This window comes from Temnothorax longispinosus, chromosome 8 (assembly GCF_030848805.1).
Source record: "Temnothorax longispinosus isolate EJ_2023e chromosome 8, Tlon_JGU_v1, whole genome shotgun sequence".
Taxonomy (NCBI): Eukaryota; Metazoa; Arthropoda; class Insecta; order Hymenoptera; family Formicidae; genus Temnothorax; species Temnothorax longispinosus.
This window is the reverse complement of record NC_092365.1, coordinates 16,590,581-16,616,255: the sequence shown is the minus strand read 5'-3', so window position 1 is coordinate 16,616,255 and position 25,675 is coordinate 16,590,581. Positions and strand designations below refer to the sequence as shown.

The following is a 25,675-nucleotide window of genomic DNA, read 5'->3' as shown; positions in this document are numbered from 1 at the left end:
GCGATGAGATAATATATTTCCTAACCATGTCCTACTTTGGGTTTCAACTTATCACCGTTGGAAATTTCGGACAACGACGATTAACGGGTGGTAATGGGGGTGGAAAAGGGGTGAACGTATTGCGATTATTTGATCTCCCATTAGCATACGAGGTCCACGGAGCAGCATGATTCGTACACGTGTTACGTTGCGCACGCACACGTCCGTCGCGTCGTGTAACGCGTGTATCCGCGATTCGTGTCGCCGTTCTCCACGCGTGCACGACGTGTGCTCGCCAGATGTCCAAGAGCGGGATGCTGGATGCTGGTGCGTCGCTGGGCGCCCTCAGTCCTCGGTTCTCCCACACAGTGCGGTCGCGGCGCGGCGCGGAGCGGCACGAACAGGCGCGGATGGGTAGGAGAGAGGCGAGATGAGAGGAGGAGGAACGCTCCGAGTGGAGAACGGAACCGTTCAGTCGCAGCCACGAAGCGGCGCCGTACGCGACGACGACGCGACGACGGACGACGACGTCGGTTAACATCCGCGCACGCTATATTCTTCTCGTCGTCAGTCGTCTCGTCTCCATTCGTTCGAGAAAGGGGTGTCATCGAGCTGAAATTAAAAATTTCAACCGAAAACGCTGATCAACCTGGACATCAATTTTCCGCTTCGTGATTTCCTCGAGATTTCTCGCGCCCGCCGCGGACGTGAGAGTGGCGGCGCCCGGCTTTGAGGCGGATGAATCGTATCTCGGATGATACGAATATTTTATTACATGAATGCTTCACTTATCGGGAACGCGGCGGAGCGGCGGAGAGCGTACACCGCAGCGTGGGTAACGAAGCCGCGACGGTGGTCAGGTCTATAATTAACCGCGGAGGAAGCGTCTGGCAGCGGAACGAAGTGCTATATCTGCAAGAACTTAAGTCCACAAGTGGATTCTCGATGGAAAACGGACTCTTGGTAAATTAGTAACGCGACTCAGGAAAAACAAAGGATGCGACTTGTACATCACGGGTTTCTTCTATCGGACGTTCTCCGATAAACGCCGCATTTCGAACGATTAGCCAGATTCAACGATCGATATGGCATAGTAACTTCGAGGAGCGATCTTTGGGACATCCGTCGAAGGAGAATCATCAACAAGCGGCGTTAATAAGTTTTGCGGAATAATGAACTTCTTGAATCTGGATAGCAGTTATGGTGTGGAAAGGGAGTGGATCGACCATGGAACTTCGAGTAGTGGGTGAACTGTGCGATCGTTTGAAAGGATAACTTTCTTATTGGTTTCTCGCTGCGTAAGCGAGAAATCGCGCCCTCGCTTCGTCGTCACTCGAATATGAATATTGCGGCGCGAGGCATGTCACAGAGCGGGAAATCGGAATTAACCGTGTGACTCATTTCGGAGAAGTGATATTCTGAGCGACACCTCGGTCACGTTTTACGAGCGGAGTAATTCCTCGCGGAAGCTGAATTAACGGCTTCGCGTGCGGCCTCTCGGCGGTGCTACATCGGAAAACGACGACGAAGACCCGATGATTAAGAGGGAATGATTAAAACACTCGGATACTCGGACTCGAGAGAGAACGCGTCGCCAGGCACGTCCTGATCCGTGATTAGGAAGAGGTCGATCGATTTCGGAATTAACGTCCCGCGAGTGTCAAACGAGCCGCGACAGGAACATCAATACCCTAATAAATGTCACTCGCACGATCGATCGGCGCCTTTTGCCAGCCATGACGTAAAGAGAGGGCGATTTAACATCGACAAGGGTCAAAACGTTGTCGAGAGCAGCTGTCGGGATCGGCTGTCCACGTAGACAGATACCGATCTCTCCTGTGCGGATGCGCCGAAGTTCGTAATCCTGATACCGCTTAGGGGAGGGCGGTCCCCAGTTATGCACGAATGGAGAATGAACTGCGGTGCGTGAGAGAGAGAGGCGGACGCTTCTAAACCGATGAGATGACAGTGCTGTGCGTGCTGTGGGCTACTCTGTCCACCGTAGCCTCGATCCTGGCGTGCTCCGGTTTTTACCTGCCTTACTGGATACAGGTGAGCGATCGCATTACGCGCCCTTAATTGCGTTATGCCGCTACGAGAAGACGCTGGGATCTATCTTTCGAAAGTTCTTCAACTCCTTGGAGTTGAAGCAATTTTTAAAGATTATAGCAGTTAATCGCGAGAGAATCTTGAGGGAGTTGTGAGATAGCCGCGAATAATTAACGAAACACGAGAGTTCCGTCCTTCGGGTTTTTGTTTTTCTTGGATTCTCGCGCGAACCCCCAGCACTAAATATACCTCCATTATAATCAAATCAATATCGCTTTCTCTTTCTATCGCGCGGCAACATCGACGCTCTGATGGTCGTTAATGTGCGACATTAATGGGGCGATAAAGCAGCGTACCGATAAATACGAAAGCAACTCGTCCAATCGGATACGATAAAATAACATTATTTCCGATCACAACTGAATTAGTTCTGCGATGATATACTGGTTGATATCCCGATATATATGCATCGCACAACTGGCGAACCAGCACAGAATGACCAATAACTTTTAGCTGGCATGACTGACAACTTTTAGAATTATGCTTATCGAGTGTTAGTTCGCTGTAGCTACACTTCTCTCGCTCCATCGCTGTAAAACTAAACGACATCGGTTTTCGCATTTTTGCGACATCGTCGAAGGATCATTCGGAATTTCGAACGATCGTAGCTCGCGCACTTTCAGGACTTCCATTCGTGTAACGTATCGCCGTACATATACATATACACGAGAACTTTGCCTTTCCGCGAACATGACGATGACGACACGGAGATATGAAGAAAGTCGTTCTCGCTTATCGTTGGAGGGCCTGGTATCGACGATTTTGACGACTGCGACAATTTCTCTGGCACGATCGTAAAGCGATTTAATAGGCACTGCGATAGGAACGACGAAATTTGCGTGTTTGGCTACTAAAGTACCGATGTCAATAATTTTGTGAGCTTTGAACGACATGCCGAGAACATTTCGCGATTTTAATAAGGCGTCCAGTTTGTTGACTAATGAACGATTTGGCGCATTATGGCACGCAGCACATCTACGTTGAAGTTATAATTCATGAGAGAACGGAATTTGTATATTTGTCTTACGTTGCTTCTTACATCGTGTGCTTTTTACACTCGTTCGAATATTCAAGCGGTAATCTATTTATCACTCTCTCGAGCCGTTTAATGGGAAATTAGACGGTTAAAACTCGCGAACTCGAATTTCAAGACTTACGTACCAAGATCGAGTTACGAGCTACGAGAACGGCGCAGCGGCTGCTCTTCAATGTCCGTTCCTATTAATTTTTCATTCCTGCCGTGTAGTTAAGTGTAATCCGATTAAATGTAATTATACGTATATCGATGTATCTTTCAATAAATTAGCTGAGAGCCGGGAATGCAAGCGTGCCTTTGTCAGAACGCGGATTAAAGGATATTCCGGATATTCGTTTTAAAGCACCTTTGCATTCGCGAGCTTTAACGTTATGATAAAATTGCAACATTATTCACGTTGAATATTATACAGTGGATAATGTTACTAGCTATTTACGTTTTTATTTTCGCATCCGTCCGTTCGTGCGCAAGATGTAAAATCGGACGAGATGAATAGCGGCGGAGTTTGCGACAAAGAAGCGAAATACAGAGCGGAGAGTGGTGAGAAAAGAGCAACTTGGAAATAAGAAAAGCAGAGAAGCTAGAGAAATAAGAGGTAAAAGGAGAGCAAAGAAAACGTGAGAAATCGAACGAGCTCGAGTCGTCCGACAAGATGGATTGTAGAGCGGCGATAGTAATCAGATTCTTCGTTCTAAACCACGAGCGAAACTGAAACATTAGTTCTACGGTGTAAATGTCTTAATATACAGATATTCGTTACGTATTGTAACGTAATTGGTAGTTTGACAAAGTTAAGAAAGCAAACTGAAGAAAAATTTATATTTGTGATAAAAGATACGCGAAAGAGAAAAGATTATATATCAATATATTGTACCAACAAATATGATAGAGGATTCAAAGTTATTATATTGTTTATTAATCTAAAACTTTCTAGAATACATCAATAAAAAGAAAGGTTAATAAAAATATTTGTTAAAGATCGTAGTAATAATTGTAATAACGTGATAAAATAACGACGTGCTTACGTTGTCGAGTACCGTAATTCACACAATTGAATGATTTCACTCTAACTACAGTCCGGGATTGTCAACAAGCGTAACGAAAGTTCTGGCTGTGACGCGAGGCAAAATTTCGGTCCTTGAAACTTACCGAGACGTTCGTTACGCGTACAAGATTCTTGAATGAGACAAGAACGCTCTGGGTACCGGCAACTTGGTAGAGAGAAGTTGATGAGGCGAATATCGTCGAGTAGAGGGTAACTTTGTACTTCGTGTGACTACTACTTGCCTTTACTTGGCCTGGCCGATGTTGTCGCAGATTCGAGGTAGTTTACAAACGGAGTCCGCACTTGCGGCCAAATTGTTCATATTCTACGCGTCGCGTTGCAAACGGAAACCGCTTCTCGAAAGATAGAGTCCCGCTTTTCAGTGTTATACGGTCAGAAAATCGCAATTTCTTCCGCTTCGAATTTATTTTGCATTTTCTCTAGGCAGCTAACTTCGTACATGAATCGACTTTGATAAATCCTTTTAAGGCTTTCGGTTCGTGGATGGTGAGATAAGTTACAGTTTGTTTCTCTGAGATCTCGTTACTGTTGATATTGGATATGATTCGTTTCTGAGAGCTCGTTTGTACTGTTTAGGATTAATGACGTATCGGTTCGCGGTATAGCGAATCACCGGAGGAATCTAGACTCTAGAGCTATAAGGGAAGCCTTGTTACAAAAGGAATCTTGTTATCCAAAGCGTTTCATCAGTTTAATTAACGGATGGGGGATTTCTCTTTAGAATTAATTATTTTCTCTACATGACTTTTATCTCCTTTCATTTTTTATAGATTTATATATGTATAGGTTTATAAGTGCAAATTAAGTGCTCCATTTTGTGGCATCAAATTTGTATAAAATAAATATGTATATTATTAATAAATTTTTATATAAACGCACCCTTTACTTTTCATATATTACATAAATAATATAATTTTTTATAAGTGATATATTATTTCTCTATGTGTGTATTTATACATGTATAATGCGATCTTTTTCACAGTTTCTTTATTTAATGCTATAATTTTTGGTTGAATTTATTTGGTTATTACATTAGAAAAACAAACTTAAAAAAAAATTGTTTTCAATAAAAAATATATTGCGATAATTAATTCTTTTTTATAAATAGAGGTACTTATTTTATTACATATATTTTTTATTTCAAAAAACGTAGAGATTTATTTATAAACACGGAATGAAAAGCTCTTTAAAAAAATAAGAACTTATTTATAAAATCATGCAATTTTATGTTTAGTCGGGGACTTTTATTACAGTTTATTAATGGAAACAAACGCGAAAAGAGAAATGTGCTCGAAGGAAACGGCATTTGGCAAACGACAAGCGAGCTTATTACGACCACCTCCTCCGCCAGACGGTCGCGCTATATTTTTTCCGTATTAAGAGAAGCAATCAAAAGCATTCAAACAGAACGGCGAGACATTTTCCGTTTCTTTGGCGCCGTGTAAAATCTGTTGGAAAGAGGAGAAAATTTCCCTTGCTGTACCATCGCCTTCGCATATAAATGAATAGAATGCACAAGTCTCTTGCTGTTGCATGTTCGCGCGAAGCTAGGATCTTCGTGTCACGAATCAGCAGCATTCAAATGACGTCAAATTGACGTCAACGTTTCTACCTTACACTTATTCAAATATTCTTCATCTTATTCCTGCAATTACCTTCCATTCTACAAACAATTCAGGAAAATTACATTAGAGGGATGAAATTAAATTTGCAAATTTCTTTAATATTTATGAGCTCTATTGCATTTTAATCGACTTTTTATCAGGCCGTTTAATTTTAAGCTCTCTAGATTTCAAAGTTAGCGAGCTTCGCGCGATGCTCTGTATAGTTTTATTATATAAAGCCTGTCGCTAAGACGCAGTAGCGTAATTGCCGTATTTCTGCGGCCTTGTGTATTTCAGGGACGACTGCTGGGGAAGGCGGACGCGTACTTCAGTTCCTTTCGGCGTTGCAACTATCCGCGAATCAGGGCGCCCAACGCCACGCCCGAGATAGTTTACGAGTGCGCGAGGTACTCCAGGTACGTATTCTCGCATCGCTATATTCCTATATCAAAGCACAAGCACGTAGCTACGATTACGATTCTCCAAGGAGCAGGAGGAGGCGAAGAACAGTTGTTCGCGAATCTGCTCGAGTCGTTCTCGTGAGTCATTCTGCGCCGCGATCGACTAAAATGATAACGATTTCGTCAACGAATGCCGGATGCCTTTCGTTAAACGCGACTTTAATTATCTCGTTTTAACGAGATCTCCTGTAATGTAAAAAAATATAATTCACACGAGAAAGATTGTGCAGCGTATGAAATAAACGAATCGTTATATTATCAAATTAAAGTCATATGTTCGCTGCCTCTGACAACGATACGGAGTAAAATTTATATTCTATTATATGTTTATATATATGTTTAAAAAAAAATGTTTTATATATGTTACTTATTAATTTATAATTAGTACATATGACGTCGTACAGTCTAATTAACATAAAAGAGGATTATAAACGCTTACTAGTAATGAACATTTATCGTAAATTTACGTGGAATTTGAATTATACAAAGCATGCCGCGCGCGTGGCAAAAAAAGATTTGCACGCATTTGTGGCCCGCATGCGATGGGATAAAATTTGTAGTTTCGACGATCCGGACGGGTTAGTTCGGAATGCGAATCTGAATAATTTAAGCCGAACTCAAGTGGCCCGTGGAATAATTTCCCGCGGAATACCTCGCACGGATGTCGTGATCGCGCGGGAAAACGGAGCAGCCACACCGCGCTATAAAAACTTTCTTCGTGAACTACGTTCTGCCGCGTGCGCGGTCGTAAAAATCGCGGTCGCCCCGCGGCATTGAAACTGAAAGACTATTATTAACAAAGGGAATTATAAAGAGCAGGGGGAAAGCAAAAGAAACGAGGCGGTCTTTTTTCCTTTTTGTGCACAGAACTCAGAATTACATAGCAAATCATAAGTTCACTCCAAAAAGAAAATAATTATTTCTTGTTTGTTTTACCTAAAATAAACGAACCACTTTTGCCTTTTAATACAGGAATTAATTCACGATCAATCCTCTTGAGCTTCTAAAATGTGCAAAAATAATTGAGTTAAAACCAGATATTTTCAGTCTTTGTAACAAAAACGATAAACAAGAATTATAAACTACATTTTGTAATTAAAAATATATATAAGTTACACGTAACTTGCATTAAGCTTGCATTAAAATAAATTTTCGTGCATTAAGTATGCATGAAAACATATTTCCATAATATTAATAATTTTAATATTATTAATATCAATATAGGAAACTAATCGGTATACATTTATTTGCGTTGTGGTACCGATAATAATCATAATAATGAACGTAACAATAATCACGATAAAACGCGTGCACACGCGTGATTAATCGGATTTGTTTGCATTTCCAGCGCAAAATATGAAGGTATTTATGTATCATATGTTTTTTAGCGAGTACTATCTGCAACTGAACGATCGAATCCCCGTATTTGCTTCGTAGGATCGGTGAAAGTGTTGAAAACAGAAATTGGGATTTATTCCAGGATTCGTGATCGAAAATACGCGCAAGGTTTGCGCGTATGTGGCAAAAGTGACGCAACGACCCGTGACAAATTATGGAAATTTCCTATCCTTTTTTATCGTCATCCCCGGAATTCGTTAATCGATCTAACACTCCGCACTCGTGCATCACTTTTGGATCCGTCCGCAATATGTTTCGTTTCGCAGATGGCCGCGGAAATAGTAATTCATCTCAAGTTTAATTTAATGTTGCCTGAATCGATGAGTTTTATCTGTTCGCTATTATTCGTGAAAAGAGAATTGCAATTTTGCGCCCCATATGAGTTGTAGACAGACAATATGATCGATTTAGCTACATATGTATTGATGATGTCAACAGCGGTACGGAATTGTATGGAGATTGTTCTTACTTCACGAGAGTATACGTATACAATAGCGGAAAAGACAGAAAATAAAGTTGACGTGCGTACATCACTATTATGTATTTTTCAAAACGTTCGTCAACGGACAGAACTTTATTTTATAATGCGCTTTATATATACTCTCGAGTCAGTTTTAAAGCGAGAGGATTTTGACGTTAACATCACGTTAATTAAAGTATATAACTATTATCACAATGTAACTAAAGATGAGATTATAGCATTGTCTTAATATCTGTGGAAGGTTTCTCTGTAAAAAAGCGTACTTCCCACTGAGAGAATACCGTGTGGCAAACACGAGCGCTGATAATGAGTCATTCGCCAGATTTAATTCCGCTTATACTTTTTCCAACGATATCTCGCTACGGAAAAAGATATAAAAATATGCATCTCTAATTTAATTTCCGCAAATTCGTATGTATGTAGGTCGGACGGTGTGGGTACTATCCGACGAAGCCGCCCTACGTTCTCATTCCTTTTTCATCTGCAATGCATTCGTGACCGAATAAAGTTTCATCCACTCGTTGGATTTCATCCCTTGTCGATTAGAAGATATAGCAATGCCGGCAGACTTTTAAAGAAAATTTAATCTTAACGACAGACTTTTTTGCAGAGTTTGATATCGACGTTTTTAACGTTGCAAGATACACTTCGTATTAAGTCATTTTTTTTTCATCCGCAGCATCACAAATGGGTGCTTTTCATTTAGCGACTCAAGTCGATACAAGCGTCATTCTGTCTTTTTCCAACATCTAGTGAATAACAAAGATAGAGTTACGCTTGTGTCGACTTGTGTCGTTAACTGGAAAGCACCCAATGTAGATTCACTCATTGTCAGTCCGCATTACAACTGTTTCAATATCTGATTTTCGAAAGTGTCGGTTGTATTACAAGCAATTCCCCGATTGACCAAACGCGCCCGATAGCATAATCGTATGCACGCGAAATGTGTTTCTCTCCCTTCTCTTCCTCCCCCTAATGCAAGCGGTGCAGGCACGATAAGTGCTAATAGCCGGTCTCTGCAAATCGAGATGATTCGATAGTTCCATAAACGTTACCTTTCGGCGTGGAGTCAATTCAGTAATTTATCGACAATTCGTTTGGCGGCGAGCTTTATAAAATAATTTCTTAAATTGTTCAAAGATAGGTATCATATATATTATTATTACTAATACTGGGGATATTCTTTGCTGTTCCACTTATTGCAACGCCATTTCAATACATGTGAGTTAAAAATATTTTGAGAATTGGATTTATTTAAAATCAACTGACACAGAAAGGCTGTACGAGTTAGCACCCCCGAAATAAATAGTAGGTCGAGGGAATAGCTACGAAAATGTATGAGAAACGAGGGGCATTTTTAACTTCGCAGTGCTCGCTTAATTCGATTGATAATCCATTTTTTTTTACGCAACAAAAGAGCGAACAATATACAATATTTTACGTTAGACTGCACGCCGCAAAAAATATTGCGTTTGGTTGTGATTAACGGATCAAAACTTCGGGAAGCTAAAAACAGATAATACGATATTTTACGCGACGATATCTCTCGCGAATAATATTTGCATAGAACGAAAAATATTCTGCATAGTTACGTTCCGTTCGTTTCCATATCCTGCCGCATCACCCTTTCGCTTTTCGGCATCGGCAATTTCAGAGCCGATTCTTTATTTGGAATATATTCAACGTTATATTTTTTTGAATTTCTATGAAACGCAAAGTACGTTTGCGTAATTGTCAACGTAATTGTTTACTTTATATATTCCATCGGTGAATTATAGAATATTTTTTCGGTGTGTAAGAGATTCAAGTCACGATTCTGACACAAAGATATCAGCTGAGAAATTGTGTTACAAATTTCACGATGCCATTAAATTACTAATTCCTGTTCAAAATACCAGAAAATTCTGTAAACAATAATATAATTCAGCTTAACTTTGTTTAATTTCTCCGTGAAAATTTTAATCGTACATCGAAATGCATTAGCCAAATGATTTTACGTTTGAGTTAGTTCCCGTAATATTATTGCATCAGGATATAATTACATGAAAATATATTTGCTCCGTTTTGCTTGAGGCACTGGCTCGATAAATCCGCGCTAATTTTGTCGTATAAACTGCACACGTTGTTATTGATTAATGTACAAAGACAAATATGTAAATAATGAATAAAGTTTATTTCATCAAATTCGCGATGAATACGTTGTACGCCGATTGGAGCTTCAATGTTACTCGAATCGTCCTATTACAACTAATAAATAAAATGTTATATTTGCCCCAATAACTATTCGATGTGAATCCTTTTGTTGTAATTGCAACATAATGTTGAATATACTAGGAAATATAATAAAATATCGCGAGAAATATTCAAAAATTTTGATAAATCTATGTTATGGACATTCTCTCACACATAAAATTATGTTCTTTTTCAAACGACGAGATTTTTAATTAATTTTTTCCTAATTAATTAATTTATTTATTGAGAGAATTTTCCATCATAAACTGCAACTTTCGTTGTAGTTTTTGGGACATACCGAGTGCCTGGTGGCAGGCGAGCACAGTCACAATGGGAATCGGCGTCGCGATCGCAGTGATCGGCGCTCTAACGCTTCTAGCAGCAGCGTCGTCATTCCTCCCGCATATTCTCAGGACGCCGAAACACACGAGAATTCTAGGCTCCTTACAATTGTTCGCTGGTGAGTATATTATGAGTATATTTTTTGCAATTCATAATTTAGCGATACCTACATCAACATGTCATTATCATCAAATGTGCCGTTATTATTTAGGGAAGAGAAATATTTTCCGCCTATCGTTGAATAAGATAAAATTGGCTTTGAACCCTTATTTTTATTGAGCATGAGAGAGAAAAAATAATGCACCTTTAAAAAGGCAAGCCGTTCGCTCGTCAAATTGACGCCAACTCAACGGAACTGCGAAAGATTGGCATTTTGCAGCGAAATAATGAACTGTCCCCAAATAAAATAGATATCATGGCAACGTCATTCTTCTTCTACTATTGACGTATTCCATTTACGCGCTCCAAGTTCGTTATTCTCGATTTGCTCCTTTTCTACATTCAAGGGTCGTTTTCGAAAAATGATAGAGTCATAGAACTCTGTGCGACATGATCGATACGGAATGAAGTCGAGAATGTGGTAATACTGATTTCTCAGGAGAAAAGCAAAACCCAATGTTAAAATCACAAAATGAACAGTGCTTTTTTTGGCTAAAAAAATGTTCTTCATGTTCTTCATGTTTATAATATTTTCAAGGGAAAGAGAGCCTATTATCTCCTAACAATATTATCACTTCTACAGAAGAATGAACAGATCAGATTGGCCGACGCGGATGGTTTTTAATAGCAGCTGAAATTCAAGCGCGTGTAGTTAAAAATTGATAGGCCATTTTCATTTGCTTGTTACAGCAGCGATGATATGCGGCGGTCTAGTCATGTATCCGATAGGCTGGGATAATCGGGAGGTACGCGAATCCTGTGGGAAAGGGGCCAACGTTTACAATCTCGGTGAGTACTCTCGTCCTTCAAACATCATTTTCGAGTCTGCGGGAACGCGATGCAGACGGTACCGCGGGATGCGGGATGCGAGCCGAGTGGAATGGTGCCGGAACTTAATTCCGGCGGAATGCGGCGCGCGAGTTATCGATTTAATTTGATAACTAATTAACGCGCTCGCACGTGCGCGCGCGCGACGAGAGTTGCGCCTTAGTTGCTCGTTTCCTAGTTTAACGACGTCTTCAGCGAGAAATTGCCGTTTCGATGCGGCACGGCGAAATTTGCGGACGTGTGTCTGTATACGTGATTACTCTTAAGACCTAACTACCATGACGGCAACGACAACGATGACGACGATGGACTAGAATCGGTAATGGAACTTTCCGCATTTTCGCAAGTGAGTTCCCGGAGCGTTTTATCGAGCACTCAACGATCTACAGCCGATCCTCGAGACTTTATTTACATAAACTAGTCGAGACTTATGGCTCTTGTAACTTCGCGGGACGCACAAATTCACGTCTCGCTAACCTCCGGATGTAGGTTCTGATTTGCCGCAATTTCCCAGCGCGGCACGTAACGATGCGATTCGACATTGGCGATCCGTTGATTTGCCTTTCAATTCCCGGATGATCCGTTATTGATTTGCCGTGGCTACGGATGCATACGTTGTATCTCGCACGCAGATCATCTCCGGTAAATCAACATCCGGTTTAACTGCGCGATAAAACCCGACAAAAATATTCGTCTAGCTGCTGCATCGAATAGAAATCGAAGCGTTAAAATAATCTGATTTTTTTTTGTATAATTCTATCAAAATATCTCGACATTTTTCTGAGTTACGCGAAAAGGCGATTTTGCGAAAGAAACCGTCGATAAAATTAACTGCGGAAATTTCGGGACGTTTTGTACGCGGTCGCAGTTGTATGCGTTCGTTTTTTGATAGGATTTTAAGGGGTTATCGAATACCCAGCCGAAACGCATAATCCGTGCTATTCGGCGCACAGGTGACAAGCAATCCCAGGTGAGTGCCACAGGAATAGACCGGGTCGGTGGGTCAAACCGACGTCAAAACCAACGTCAGAGCGATGGCCGAATTGCATGTATTTCGAGAGGGTACCGTTAAGTTAAGCGATACCTCCTGTGGATTGAAAATTAAACTTATTCATAAATTCTGATGGAAGCGCGAGTGCTCGTCGAATCACTACATGGCTCTTATTACCTAAAGTTATTCGAACCGAACGCTACCGTATATTCCCAATTACCGCACAATCGCAATTAACATCTCTATTATTTTAGCGCTAAATTAGATCTGGTACGTTTTAGGTATGTTCCATTTACGTCAATAATAATATCAATTACATATTATTACGCTCATTTATAATATTATCATCCGGTTTAAATAGAATGTCAATTATTATAATAGAACGCTACTCTCTCTTTCTCTCTCTGCTTACTTCTATCGCAAAAATTAGTTATTTATAGTAGCAACAAGATTAATTATTATCTAAAACTAACAAAATGAATTACATAATATTTAAAAGTAATTGTAATAATATTGCAGTGATATTTTTTACCCAGCTGTTGCGTCGTTAAGATGCAATTCTTTACCTAATTGCAATTTCTTAAAAAGCAGCTATCAATTATCCTCTTTATTCCGTGTCGTAGGACAAATCCGTCCATCTCGATTTATTAGTTTAGCTCGGTGTGCAGATTAAGTCATTACAAGCGGGGATTATATTCAACCTCGGTACGACGATTAGGCCGACCGAGCTATTCCCCGGGGGGATTCTCTTGGGTAGCTACGGATCGCCGTCGAGGTTTCGCTAAGGGAGATCATCGAGTCGAGTCGATGACGGACGGATGCCATCTGTTTCAGGGAAGTGCTCGGTGTCCTGGTCGAGTCACTTGCTGGTCGGCTCGGTGGCGTTGCTGATGCTGTGCTTCGGCCTGAGCTTCTGCGCGGCGCGACACAAGCCCGACGGCGCGAACTCGCACACGGATCCCCTGCGCATTTGACAGTCGAGGTACTCCCAGTCGATACATGCCTATGCCTCGCCGAAGACGACCACGCTCTCCATCGTCACGGTCTGTTGATCACGCGCGCCTGTTGCGTGCACGCGCCGTGCGTACGTGAGTACGCGCGATCCTTCGAAGCCAGACATACGTGTATGTGTCGTCGCGCGGACGAACACGAATTCCGCGCGTTGCGGAATCTCGCGCGCGTTACGGCTTACGGCGCGCATGCATGATTCGCATTCTCATCGCGCGTGCATGTGTATAGGTGTATTTTTTAAGCCGGGCGCGAGCACGAATTTTTTCGCACGTTTCACGAAGGTTTAACGCGTGGAACGCACCTTCTGCGTACACGAATAGATCCGTTAATGTTGACGTTAACTCACAATACGGATCGGCGAGACGTATTTTATAAATGAGTACCGCGATCTCATAGTATTCGACAGATGAAACGATTAATGATTGAAGTGAAATTAATGGGGTAGGTAGATACGAGTTGACAGCTCAAAAGGATATTAATCTTTGGTTCATCGAATGATCTGTAGCGGTCTAAACTGAGCAGACACAAACTTTGTTTCTCCAGAGAATGCTATCTTCGACGAAACAACAAGATTCGTGAAGTTTAAGGCACTCTCCATAATCTCTTGACCAATACAATTGATATTTCTCTAGGAACGATCTGCGAGATTTCGGAATCACAAGAGATCCGCGGATCTCGAGAGATGGATTAAACTTTTGACAGGTTAACGCGTACCTACCACCCTTTCCACGAAGCAAATTCTGCGTCTCTGTATATAGCAACCTGCATATGTACGTATGTATATACACGCTAGAGTGAATCCTATAGTCCTGTCTCGCGGCAAACGCTAGACGGTTCGACAGAGCCGCGCCACGGTATTTCCAATTCCGTGCCGCAGTAAGCCTCTGGCTGGGAGCGACGAAGCAATTGGCAATTCGCCTCGACGGGACTTTCAGCACTTTCAATTCGCACGGGAAGCTCGCTTGCCGGGCGAATACACACGGTGACTGGAAAGGAGCCGGACGGGGAGACGGACACTCCTTTCCTCTCTCCTCCGCTCTCGTATCGGGAATCCGCATTCAGATGCGCCGTAACGATCACGGTATTTGGACGGGCTGCTGCTGCACGCTCTTCTCGAGGACTGGGAATCACTGTGTTTCCCACGGTCCGAAACTCTTTCGGATATATCGATCGCGAAGGCACGCGGAACGTTTCGGCTCTCCAGAGATTTACACGTTCCTTTTATTTATCCTCGTCTCTCGAATTCTCCGCTCAAGACGCTATTTCCTTCGTGGGAGTAATGCGTTGGATCAACCGTGAGTGTCGGTTTAGCGTTTCTCTTAAAATTTATTTGGATCTACGATTCCAGATTTTATTGCTGGGGTGTTATTCTTTGTATCCAGTTTTCTCCCTGCTCTTACGAAATATCTTTTCTCTAATAATTTAATACAAGACTGTTATATTACGCAAGAGATTCGTTGGCACTACTTTATCGAGTGATAAATTGTTGTCCATATTGAATCGCGTTAAGAAAATTGGCTTTAAGTCGGAAAAGCGGGCGGAGAATTTAAGCGAGTGGCGAAATCCGCGTAATTAAAAGATAAAAGGATCAGAGAGAAAAGGTCGGAGTTCTGGGGTAGCTGCGGGTAGTAGTTTATTTGTATCACGGCTTCTCTATCCAAACTGTCCACAGGCCTTTCACTACGTCCTTTTTTTTTCAAAGGGAAGAATCAAAAAGTCGGATTGGCCAGTTGGATAAAGAGAAATATTTTTTCATTTAATATTTGATATTCTCGTTTAAACTTTCCATGATTGCAAACCGCGACGTCTACGAAGGTGAGGTGACGCGCAAGAAGTCGTTTTTATTCTTATTTCCCGTCATTCGAAAATTCACGAGCGAATTAATGTATAGTTCTTGTTAAGCAAAAAGGCGTTACAATTTGGCCGCAAAATCTCACTGTCGCGATACGCGTTCTCGTGAATATCGAGCCACTCTATACAGCTTCCTATATAAATAAAAAAAATAGCCCGCGGTTGGGTACCTGCGCGATATAAAAAACGTAATATTCGGAGCGCGTATGTAAGCAAGGTGTGTATGGGTTAGCTCCGGTGAAATTCGCAATTGCGGGCGCGGTTGAATTTCACGTGCTGACGGAACGGCGCGCACAAACGATGGCCGCGCGTTATTCGGTGAAGGCACCGCTATTGGCCGGATAAAAATCCAAGCTGAACAAACACGCCGGAGCACGCTCCGCTCGCGCGGGTTCTCCACGCACCGCTTACTTCTTGCATCGGATTAATCGGAGCTTTTTTTCGGGCTGCACACGCACACACGTGCGCTCCTATTGTGACGCATGAAATAAACGGACTCGCCGTGGTTCCTCCACTGTCGCGCGTCTGATAAAAATCGTTTCATCGTGAATAAAAGAACCCGCGGTGATATGGTTACTGTTCTCTCTCTTTCTCTCTCTCTCTTGCTCTCTTTCACTCCGTTAGTGCGTTCGAAATATTCTCTGACCATGGAAATCGTCGGGAATCCCGAAAATACCTCGGTTACCCGTTATTGACGCGAAACGAAGTCATGCCGCGCGGATCGACGTAGCTTTCCCGATCGCGAATTGCGTGATACGCCATAGCGAAGGTGTCATGAAACTACTGAAAGCTTTTTACGTTATCTGCTCCGCGTACTTCAATCTGGATTTAGTGTTTGTCAATGCGCGCGCTCAGGTAGCGTCACCGAAATCTACGAATTCCGATGAACACGTCCTGCTGATTCGAAGATGCTCTCTCAAAATAGAAACTGCCAGTTTAAATATCATATAGCACACAATCAACGACGCATATCAACGACAACCCTTTTAATTGTATACGTATAATTGAGAACTGATTTAATTAGACTTCTTTAAAACTTTCCTTCTAGCACTCAACAACATGCGTCGTATTCTCATTTTCCAATAAGACTTTCAGCAACTTCCGCATCTCAAACCTCTAACTCGATTCACTCGTTAACTCGTGATTCACTCACAGTACTACTAGAGCCACTACACCATGTTCTTCTTTCGAGCTTGCAACTTTAGGCTTCCACCGAGAAGCACAGTCCCCCGAGCGGGACTTACCAGAAGAGAAAGAGAAAAAAAAAGGAAGGTGAAGGAAACGAGCCGCCGGTTCCGGATCTATCGATCGATGGGTTGGTTTGCTCGCGCTCGTAGAGCGGACGTTCTGTTCGTTCCCTCGAGAAACTTTCGCGGTAAAACCTCTCTCGTTCGCGTGCGCATTCTCCAACATCCCGTCCCTCATTCGTTCCGTTTCTTTTTCCTCGCTCGTCTCGTCCTGCCTCTCCACGCCCGACGCCGATCCTTCCCTCTTCCATCTTTCGCTTACGCGCTTCCACAACGCCGCTTCCCCGATTCCACTTTGCCTCTTATCGACTTCCGCCCTTCCTTCCTAAACCTAAGGACTCGCCCCGGCCATTTCTCTCGCGACCGGCCGACACCACCAACCGTCGAAGGTGGGGAAAAGAGATAGCCGGAAAAGCGAGTTCGTTCTCGTGACTAATTGAGCTATCGGTTCACCAGCGAGAGAGAGATACGGCGGGTCGTGGCAAGGAGAACGGTTCAGGAACACGAGGAATGTTTCGGTGAGAGCCAACCGTTGTTATCCTCTCTCTCTTCGTAGTCCTTATGTGTTTTCGCTCGCTCGACTCCACGAGCACTTATCGTGCGGCCGAGCAGAACCATTTCGCTGTCTCCATAAACGTACCGTTTCTGCAACCAGTTACTTGCTTGACTGTCCTTAGGGAGGCCATAAGGACCGCGAGCAAATTCCTGTGCCAGTTTATTCTCTCTCCGCTCTTCTGCTTAATCTTAATTTCGCCGCGACTATTTCCACCCTCTATAATTCGGTTTCTTGAGCTCTTGAGGCAAGAAGTAAGAACGATAGTCTAAGTTTCACTTAAGGTATTAACGAACTTTATACGCTTAATATATATTTGTTCGTTTTTGCGAAAACACGAACGATAACCAGATCTAACGAGGAAATGTATACACGTATATCCAATTATTTTCTTCCGTCCAATTTTGATGAGCTTTTAGGTATCATATATTGACAATGTACATAACAATAAGAGACATTTTTTTTTATAAATGCTCAATCGCACATTAAGGGATTGAAAGACCTCTTTGAAGCACAATCGATCGTCATTCCAAGTAAATACTGACGCGAAACGATAAGAGATATAAGAATTATTTTAGATAATATTTTAAATATCCTCTTTCTTAATTTTAAGATTTAAACAAAAATTAAAAAGACGATAAATTTAAATATATAATTGTATATAACTGTTCTCTGAACATAATTTTTTTTTACAATATTTTAGAAAAAAAAGTTAGAAACATCGCTATTTGCGCCTCATATGTATCTTGTGTCGTTCGCTACATATAGCGACAATTTTTCCTTTATAATATATATATATATATATATATATATATATTACAATATAACATTACATTAAAGACAAATATGGTTATAAATAATGTTTATGCATAATAATAATAATAATAATAATAATAATAATAATAATAATAATAATAATCCGTGTTGTGTTAAAATACTGAAGTAAAAATATTTTTGATGAGATATCAAAAGCTGCAGAATGATGCAGTGAGATAAATAGATACACTGACACAGCGGCATAATTTTATTTGCAACTGCATGCATCGTACATAGGCATGGTAACGAGACCGTCGTATCAATTTTCCAATAAAGTTTATCTTCAGTAAAATAACAGATTATATTTTAATATAAAATATAATCACGTAAAAAGAAGAGAGAAAGCTGGGAAGCTAGGAAGAAATAAAGAGAAAGTTAAAACCTGATGAATGCAATTACACGTAATTCGCACGACAATATACCGAGAAATGTCAATTTCTACCGTGGAAAAGAAACTTTGCTAACTTGAACGATTTCGATGTCTCCATTGTTCTCAAAGTTTCCGTTATGAGCCTCGTGGTCGCGAAACAACAGTTTAGAACGGTTTGTCGGAACAATCGAGACGTCCTTTATCGTGACGATTACGATTTTCTGCGATTCTTTTCGTGCAATTGTTCGTTAGAAAAAGTCTTCTATCGTTGTAAATCGAATCGAAAGATAAAAAGACTGTCAAGTTATAGTATCGGTTACTTTTTTTTTTTTAAGAAAGCTTATATAAACTGATGCAGCATTAGTTTGTTAAAATAAATGCAATGTATTTATATACATTAAAAATGCAGAATTTAAAAATGCTTGAAGCAACATCTGTAAAAGTATAAGAAACTATTTATATATATTTATTTTATTTTGCGTATCCGTTTCTATTTTAATCGATTCTACACTCGTATCCTATTACTTTTGGCATTCTACCAAGAAAATTCGGTCTATTTTCTCTGCTCACTACATGATGAAAAATACATAAAATCAGTATAACAAAACTGAATATATATATATATATATATATATATATATATATATATATACTAAATGTATGACAAAAGATTAAATGGAAAGACAAGAATTTCCGGATCTCCAAAATTTATACGCTATCAAAAAACGCGAATAGAATTTACCAGGACAAAACTGACATCTCTAAAAGAAAAAAGTGGCAGAGATTGCATATATATTCAATTTTATTTTACTTCAAATTTCTCAGAACTTATTAGGCTTTGAGAAAAAGTTAAAGTTGTAAAAATAACGTAGCAACATTATATTGATTAAGTTGTGTTATTCTGAAATGTGGAAGAAAAGGGTTAGATTCGGAGATTGTTCACATTACCTATAATGTGCGATTGAGTACTTATAAAAATATGTTTTTATCATTGTAGATTATTCTACAATGCCACGCACAGTATTTGCCAATCATACGTTACCATGCTGATTGCTGTCCGATTTCTATTCTTCAATTATACCATCAGTGATCCGTAGAATGGTCGCAACTCGAACTGTTTGACTGCAAGACCGAAAGAGACATGCTAATTCATCTTTGTGAAGAGCAACGGGCCCTTTGATTACCTTCTGCCTGTGATCGAACAGCGTAAAGCTTTCCCGTTAATTTGACACTTTCGATGCGCGATCCAATAATGAGGGTTACTGTTTGACGGTATTTCCCGGGCGTTGAGTGATCAGCGCGAGATTGTGATTAATCCTGTCGAATTGCCGGCGGCTCCGTAAAACGATTATCATTGTTGGCAATAAGGCGTCGATTAATCGATTCGTACTTATTCGCACCGTCCTTAATCGTTTATTCATTTTTCTCGTGGCGTCCAGGAAGGCAATTGTCAGTCTCGCGGTGTTATATTATAGCCGTAATAATTTCGACAGCTCGAAAGCGCTGAAAAATATGAAATATTGGACGCGTCGGGGAGCTATTGAATAAGAAGAGAATATCCGAGAACGAGGATAAGATTTCTCAAGGGTCATTTTTCTCTGTTTTCCTCTGTCTACTAAATCTGCTCAGTAACGATCGATATATCCGGACGACGTGTACATGAAATCGACGGTTATGCAAATTATGACAGCGTAATCTATCGTGCTTCCCAAATGTCGTTGTATGTACATTTTTCATTCTCGACCATACTCTCTCACTCTCTACAGAATCGGTGTACCGAATACTAATTATATCGACGTATTACCATCCATTGCGACTTCGTATCGGAATTTGAATTAAGGATGAATTAAGGACCACGCTACTGCCAAACGGTACATCATAAAAATGCGGATGTAAATACGAATTCTCGAGGAGACCCATCGCTGTTACCATCTATCATTTTGTACAAAAACGTATGTTAGTAGACAAGCATCGTAGTAGTGTTATCGTTAAAGTGTTTTACGATATTCACGGAGTAGCACGTTACACAAAATAATAACATGTGATATCGATATCATCGTGTACGCCCGATTAGCTAAGAGTTTTGCGAACAAAGGGATTAAATGTGCGTATATGAATGTGATACAAATTTTCCATTTAAAATAATAAACATCATGTTTACTTTAAGTTTAATATAATGCAATAATGAAATACGTAATGTTCGTGTATCAAACGTGTATATCTTTGTTCCAATATTCCATGACACATATTAATTCTATACAAGTCCATTGTTATTTTGTGTATAACGTGCTTCACATCGTGGGCTCCTGTCGTATCGTCACAATCAATACGTTCCAGCATCATAATGGCTAAGGTATAGTCGTTTCCTTAATGTATATTAAATGCGCGTGTACTAGTTGCTGGAACGTAATAGCAGTATGTTAAGCGGATATGTCAAAAGAGGATCTTCAGGTTGACGACATTCATTTAAAAAGATGCATTTCATGATACAATTATTAAGTACGCATTAATATCAAGCCCGTGACGTTTTATTTCCTTCAACTACAGTTTTTCTTCCTTTAGAACGAGAAGAATGGAATCTATTCGTTGGAGCTTTCAGAATGCATAATGCTTTTCCTGGAGAGGAGAGAAGGAGCATGAGAAAACTCTAGGATTTATTGGCTCTCAGTATATCCTTGATGTTAGAAACTTTATAATTTTGATTTTGACAAATAAAATTTGCGTGTAATTTTTATAATACGTCACAACATCAAACGCACCAAGTTTATTCGTTTAGAAAAAAATACATCAATTGGATCTCATTGATTAAATCGAAGCGAACGGACTGTACGTGTATAAAATATTTCAAAAGTCTGTGAGTTGCGCGTGTGTATGTTTCTGTGTGTTTGTGCGTGTACATATGCGTGAAAAGCAAAGAAGCGTGACGAGCGTATGTTTAGTTAGAGCTTGGTTGAAAAAAGCCTGTACGTACATATGCATTCAACGTAAAAGTAAATAAATGATGTTTGATATGCAATCCGACACACAATTAACGAGGTTATCTGAAAGTTTTCATTTTCGTAACTAACTGCGAAACTTTGTGAGTCTGCAGTATGTAATTTACAATATAAAATATATTATTACAGAACTGGTCCTCTCTCGTACTTGTCATCCATGACCGTTTCCTTGTGTAAACGATAATTGTGTACATACCATTATATGCATTCATCTGTAAATGTTACGTATATTAATATATTTTATAATAAAAAGAAAATAAATAAACTAAAACCAATTTATCGTTGATTTTCCTGCCCTCTCTTTCCCGTCAAATTAATTACGTAACCGTATGATTATAATTTTATCATATTTTCAAGAAACTTCAAGTTCACTTTTTCGCTTTTATTTGGTTTAGAATTAAATGTTTATTCTATTGTTTCAACTATTTTAACACTTATCATTAACTCGCATCCGTTCTGCCGCAGTATGTGTCTTTAGACTTTTTAGTCTTTAGACCAATCGTCCAATTATTGCATGCATAGGGACCTAATTGCGGACTTATATAGTCTTCACCGCTTGCATCATCTTCCCTCGAACAGGATGGATAAGATGAGAGAGGATTTATGGGAAAGATCGCTTTCGAGGGCAAATGCTCTTACGTGGCACGAAGTAGTTTCCTATAAGCGGACTAGTGTAACAGAGAAGAGAGGAGGTGGAGGAGGATAATGACATTGGGGCAAAGAGGTTGAGAGGAGAGAGGAATGCGGTAACGCGGCGAATCAGCGACACGATAAAAACAGATGACGAGATAAGCGAGGACGGAGGAGGCTGCGTTACACGCCGATGAATGAATTGGATCAATACCGATCGTGGGGAGAGAAAAGCGCACTTCTACCTCATTAGCTCGATAATATTTGATACAAAGGGACTCACGAATCGGGTAAGAATAAACGTTTACGGCGGTGAGAGTGACATTGCGGTGTTAAAGTAAAGGAACGTGGATAAAACGCGCGAGAAAAAATCGCGTTGTCTCTCATGCACTTTCTAAATGCACCCCGCTCGAGTGGGACGAAGTAATCGTTTAACGAAACGTTTTACGAGGACGTAGAACGACGATAATAAAAGTGCGGATAATGAGGAGTAATTTCCACGTCGAATGCGCTTATAGCGAGAAGAGATGTAATAAAACCCCTTGGAAGCTCTCGATAGTAGGATCAAATTTAGCTCAAAACTCTCAACTTACGTGAAACTAATCCACGAGAAAATAGAGAGCCCAAAAGGTGATTAAGGTGACTAATTGTAAGATAGTTAAAACTGTTCTTTCACACGCGCTATGTATCTTCATGAACGCCTTAATAATTATATGATATTGCATTAATTCTGGACATATTCAAAATTGATGCATCATAATTGATTTATTTAAAGAAACCAGCAATATCGAAGTAATGTCTAACACAGTTTGACAACTTTACATTCAACTATCGATAAAATTGAACAATAAGCAATAAGTATTAATTGTGTAATTAATAAAAAAGTAATTTGTTATTTAAATTAAATTAAATTTAATATTTACTGTGCTAATTATGAATTTTAATTAAATATAATGGATTTATGCATTGTGCAAATTGCATCAATTACAAAGCCATATTAAGATTAGTAATTATCTTTATTTTTCAGGCTGTGAAAGAACGAGGTAAAAGGGTAAATGCTTGATCAACGGATCCCCAAAGCTATGTGGTGAAACTTGATACGCGCGCATCAGGTTATCGTGGGTAAAATACGAGTATCCCACTTCGTGCAAAGTATCGGTGGCTTCTGACAATGAGTTCCGAAGGTCTCATCGTGGCCTCCACTTTCGGTGAGATCATGGACGTACAAAATAATTGGACTGGACTTGTCCCATATGTATGGAGAAAACAGCGCGAAAAATTGTATAATTAAACTGTAATAATATGTAATAAAAATTCAACGTGCGTATAAGTGAATGAAGAAAACAGGACAGGAATATGAATGTGCGATGGTAGGCAAATGTGCATTTTGTAAAAATAAAAATGTTAAGGATAAGATAGCGTTTAAGTTGGTAAATTAGTGTAAACGTACAGCGAAAGTCGATATAATCTCACGAGAACAATAGTGTCAATAATTTATGATATCTTGTAATTTTGAAGAATCCAATAAAATATGTTAATGATAGGTACGGAGCACGTACTTGTTTCCACGAACAATAGTCACGATGTATCATCTAAATACTATATCTAGATAATTCCCTTCAAGTACGTTCAAAATTGATGCAAATTCGAGCGCTAAGACGTTCATGATGCCAAGTATACGTACGATCTGATTTCTAATTTGGAAGAAAGCCGAGCCACTCACGAAAGTTGGTGCGCGTAATAAGAAGACTTCTCGCGGTTGTAAACCGGCGGCGTTAGGAGTCGGAGGTAAGGTAATCCGTGACTACGGCAAGATCTCCTGACGGTTCTCGTGTTGAGAACTCCTCGGCAAGAACGCTAACGCTTATTAGAGTTTGCTCGTTAGAACAATCGCAGAGAACATACGGCAGAATTAGCCGGTGTGCCATTTAGTGATAGCTGCGCGCTTCTTGAGCAAATTGTAATTAACAACGGAAAACTGTCATTCGTGAATAGTGCGTTATTAGATCGTCGTAATGTTCCGTGTCAAATTGATTTATGGCTTGATGAATGGCGTTTCGATGAAACTTTACTCAATCTCCAATTTCCTGTTCTTCTTCAAATTTCTTTCTTCAAATTTCTTTTGCTCGGAAAAAGATAACGATTTTCGCATCGATGGATTACGCTGGTGCGTGAGAAAAGAAACCGACGTTTGCAGCTGGAGATAAAATTAAGAAGACAAATTTGAAGAAGATACGATTCACGTTTTAATAAATCAGATTCGTTACGGACATGATTGCATTCTAAACGTCTCAGCACGCGGGTCAACTTTTTCAGCGTTTCCTATTCGGCTCGAGCGCTCGATAAACTCCATTTAGAAGGCAAGCGCAAAAGCATGCTTTCGTGAAGTAATGCAAAGCATCAGACTCGCCGCGTCGGAGCGCAAAGTCCTGATAATGCAAAGCGGAATAAGGCAGTCCGACGCGCTCGCGAGCCGAGATACCGCATTGCTAAAAGGGGATTGGAAACTGGAATCTACGTGCGAAGTAGCACTTGTCGCTGCACTCCCTCGCCCTACGATGTCGAAGATTCCTTCTCTTCAGACTTTTCTCGCTCGCACCTATGTGGCACAAAATCCTCGTAGTCTGCAACGGAAAACCGCGAGAAATCGCGGTGCGCGTATCGAATTACTTTAAAGGAAGGTAAGACCTAAGAAACTAGATCGCTTTCGAATTTTATGGCCTCGGCTTTCGCCACGCTTTTCTTTCTTACTTGCATGTACTCTCCCAGCCGTGGGAAATATTGTAATCATTTAAAGCTCTCGTTTCTCCTCGCTGCAGCCATATTGAATTATAATGTCAGAACAATTATTATGTGAACCCTTTTCTTACACTATATGTCGGAATTAAATTTTGTGCACGTCACCACTCACATTTTATAATATAGATAGTCTGAAAATTCCCACTTTCATTGCTCTGTATTAATACGCGTAATAATTTAGTCTACATGTTTTACAGTTATTAATCCTTGAACTAAAAAGAAGGATTTGTATGATATATTTTAATAATTGACATTATACATTTAAATCGGGTATTGCGATATGCAAAAAAAAGTTAATTTATTTCGATGTATTTTAGAACATTCTAAACACTTTGCCAAAAATACTTTAAAACAAATTTTTTTTCACGAAAACAAAGCTTCCTCTATGAGGAAGCAATATATATATAGAATGTTACAGATATTATAAGTAATATTGTATTACAAATAAAATAGCTAATTTTCGTATGAAGAAAAAATAAAGCTACGATTAAAAAATTCGCTTTTATTTATTGTCATTTGACCGAAATAAGTCGTTACATATTCTTCGTTCTTTGCGCGATGTTCATAATAAAGCGAATCCTATACGTAAAGGACTATACACGTTGCAGTTATGAAGCTACCATGGTTATCTTGCCCCTGTCAACTTGCCCGAAACGGCTTAATGTAATGGCGTGGCTTCTAGTTTGTAAGTTATGAATTCCTTCAGTAATCCGATA

The 25,675-nt window shown here is 40.1% G+C and overlaps 1 protein-coding gene across 4 annotated transcripts; it reads left to right on the top strand.

Annotated features, from left to right (window-relative positions):
* Positions 1-400: 400 nt before the first annotated feature.
* LOC139818001 (LHFPL tetraspan subfamily member 6 protein) lies at positions 401-25,314 on the top strand. 4 transcript variants are annotated; one of them, XM_071786386.1, is made up of 6 exons: positions 410-2,031; positions 6,092-6,210; positions 10,651-10,826; positions 11,558-11,656; positions 13,521-13,668; positions 23,188-25,314. In XM_071786386.1, the coding sequence occupies exons 1-5, from the start codon at positions 1,942-1,944 to the stop codon at positions 13,658-13,660; spliced, it is 624 nt and encodes a 207-aa protein (XP_071642487.1). In that variant the 5' UTR covers positions 410-1,941; the 3' UTR covers positions 13,661-13,668; positions 23,188-25,314. The 4 variants fall into 4 exon arrangements, with proteins under 4 accessions (XP_071642489.1, XP_071642487.1, XP_071642486.1 ...); XM_071786388.1 differs by lacking the exon at positions 23,188-25,314 and having other exon boundaries at positions 401-2,031; positions 11,561-11,656; positions 13,521-18,863; XM_071786385.1 differs by lacking the exon at positions 23,188-25,314 and having other exon boundaries at positions 412-2,031; positions 13,521-18,863.
* The last annotated feature ends 361 nt before the right edge of the window (positions 25,315-25,675 follow it).

What these genes read in the sequence shown, in the direction of transcription:
- LOC139818001 (XM_071786386.1), top strand. Translation starts at nt 1,942, where the DNA reads ATGACAGTGCTGTGCGTGCTGTGGGCTACTCTGTCCACCGTAGCCTCG. An exon ending in ACCTGCCTTACTGGATACAG is followed by an intron (nt 2,032 to 6,091) that starts GTGAGCGATCGC and finishes TGTGTATTTCAG; the next exon opens with GGACGACTGCTGGGGAAGGC. An exon ending in CTCCTTACAATTGTTCGCTG is followed by an intron (nt 10,827 to 11,557) that starts GTGAGTATATTA and finishes TGCTTGTTACAG; the next exon opens with CAGCGATGATATGCGGCGGT.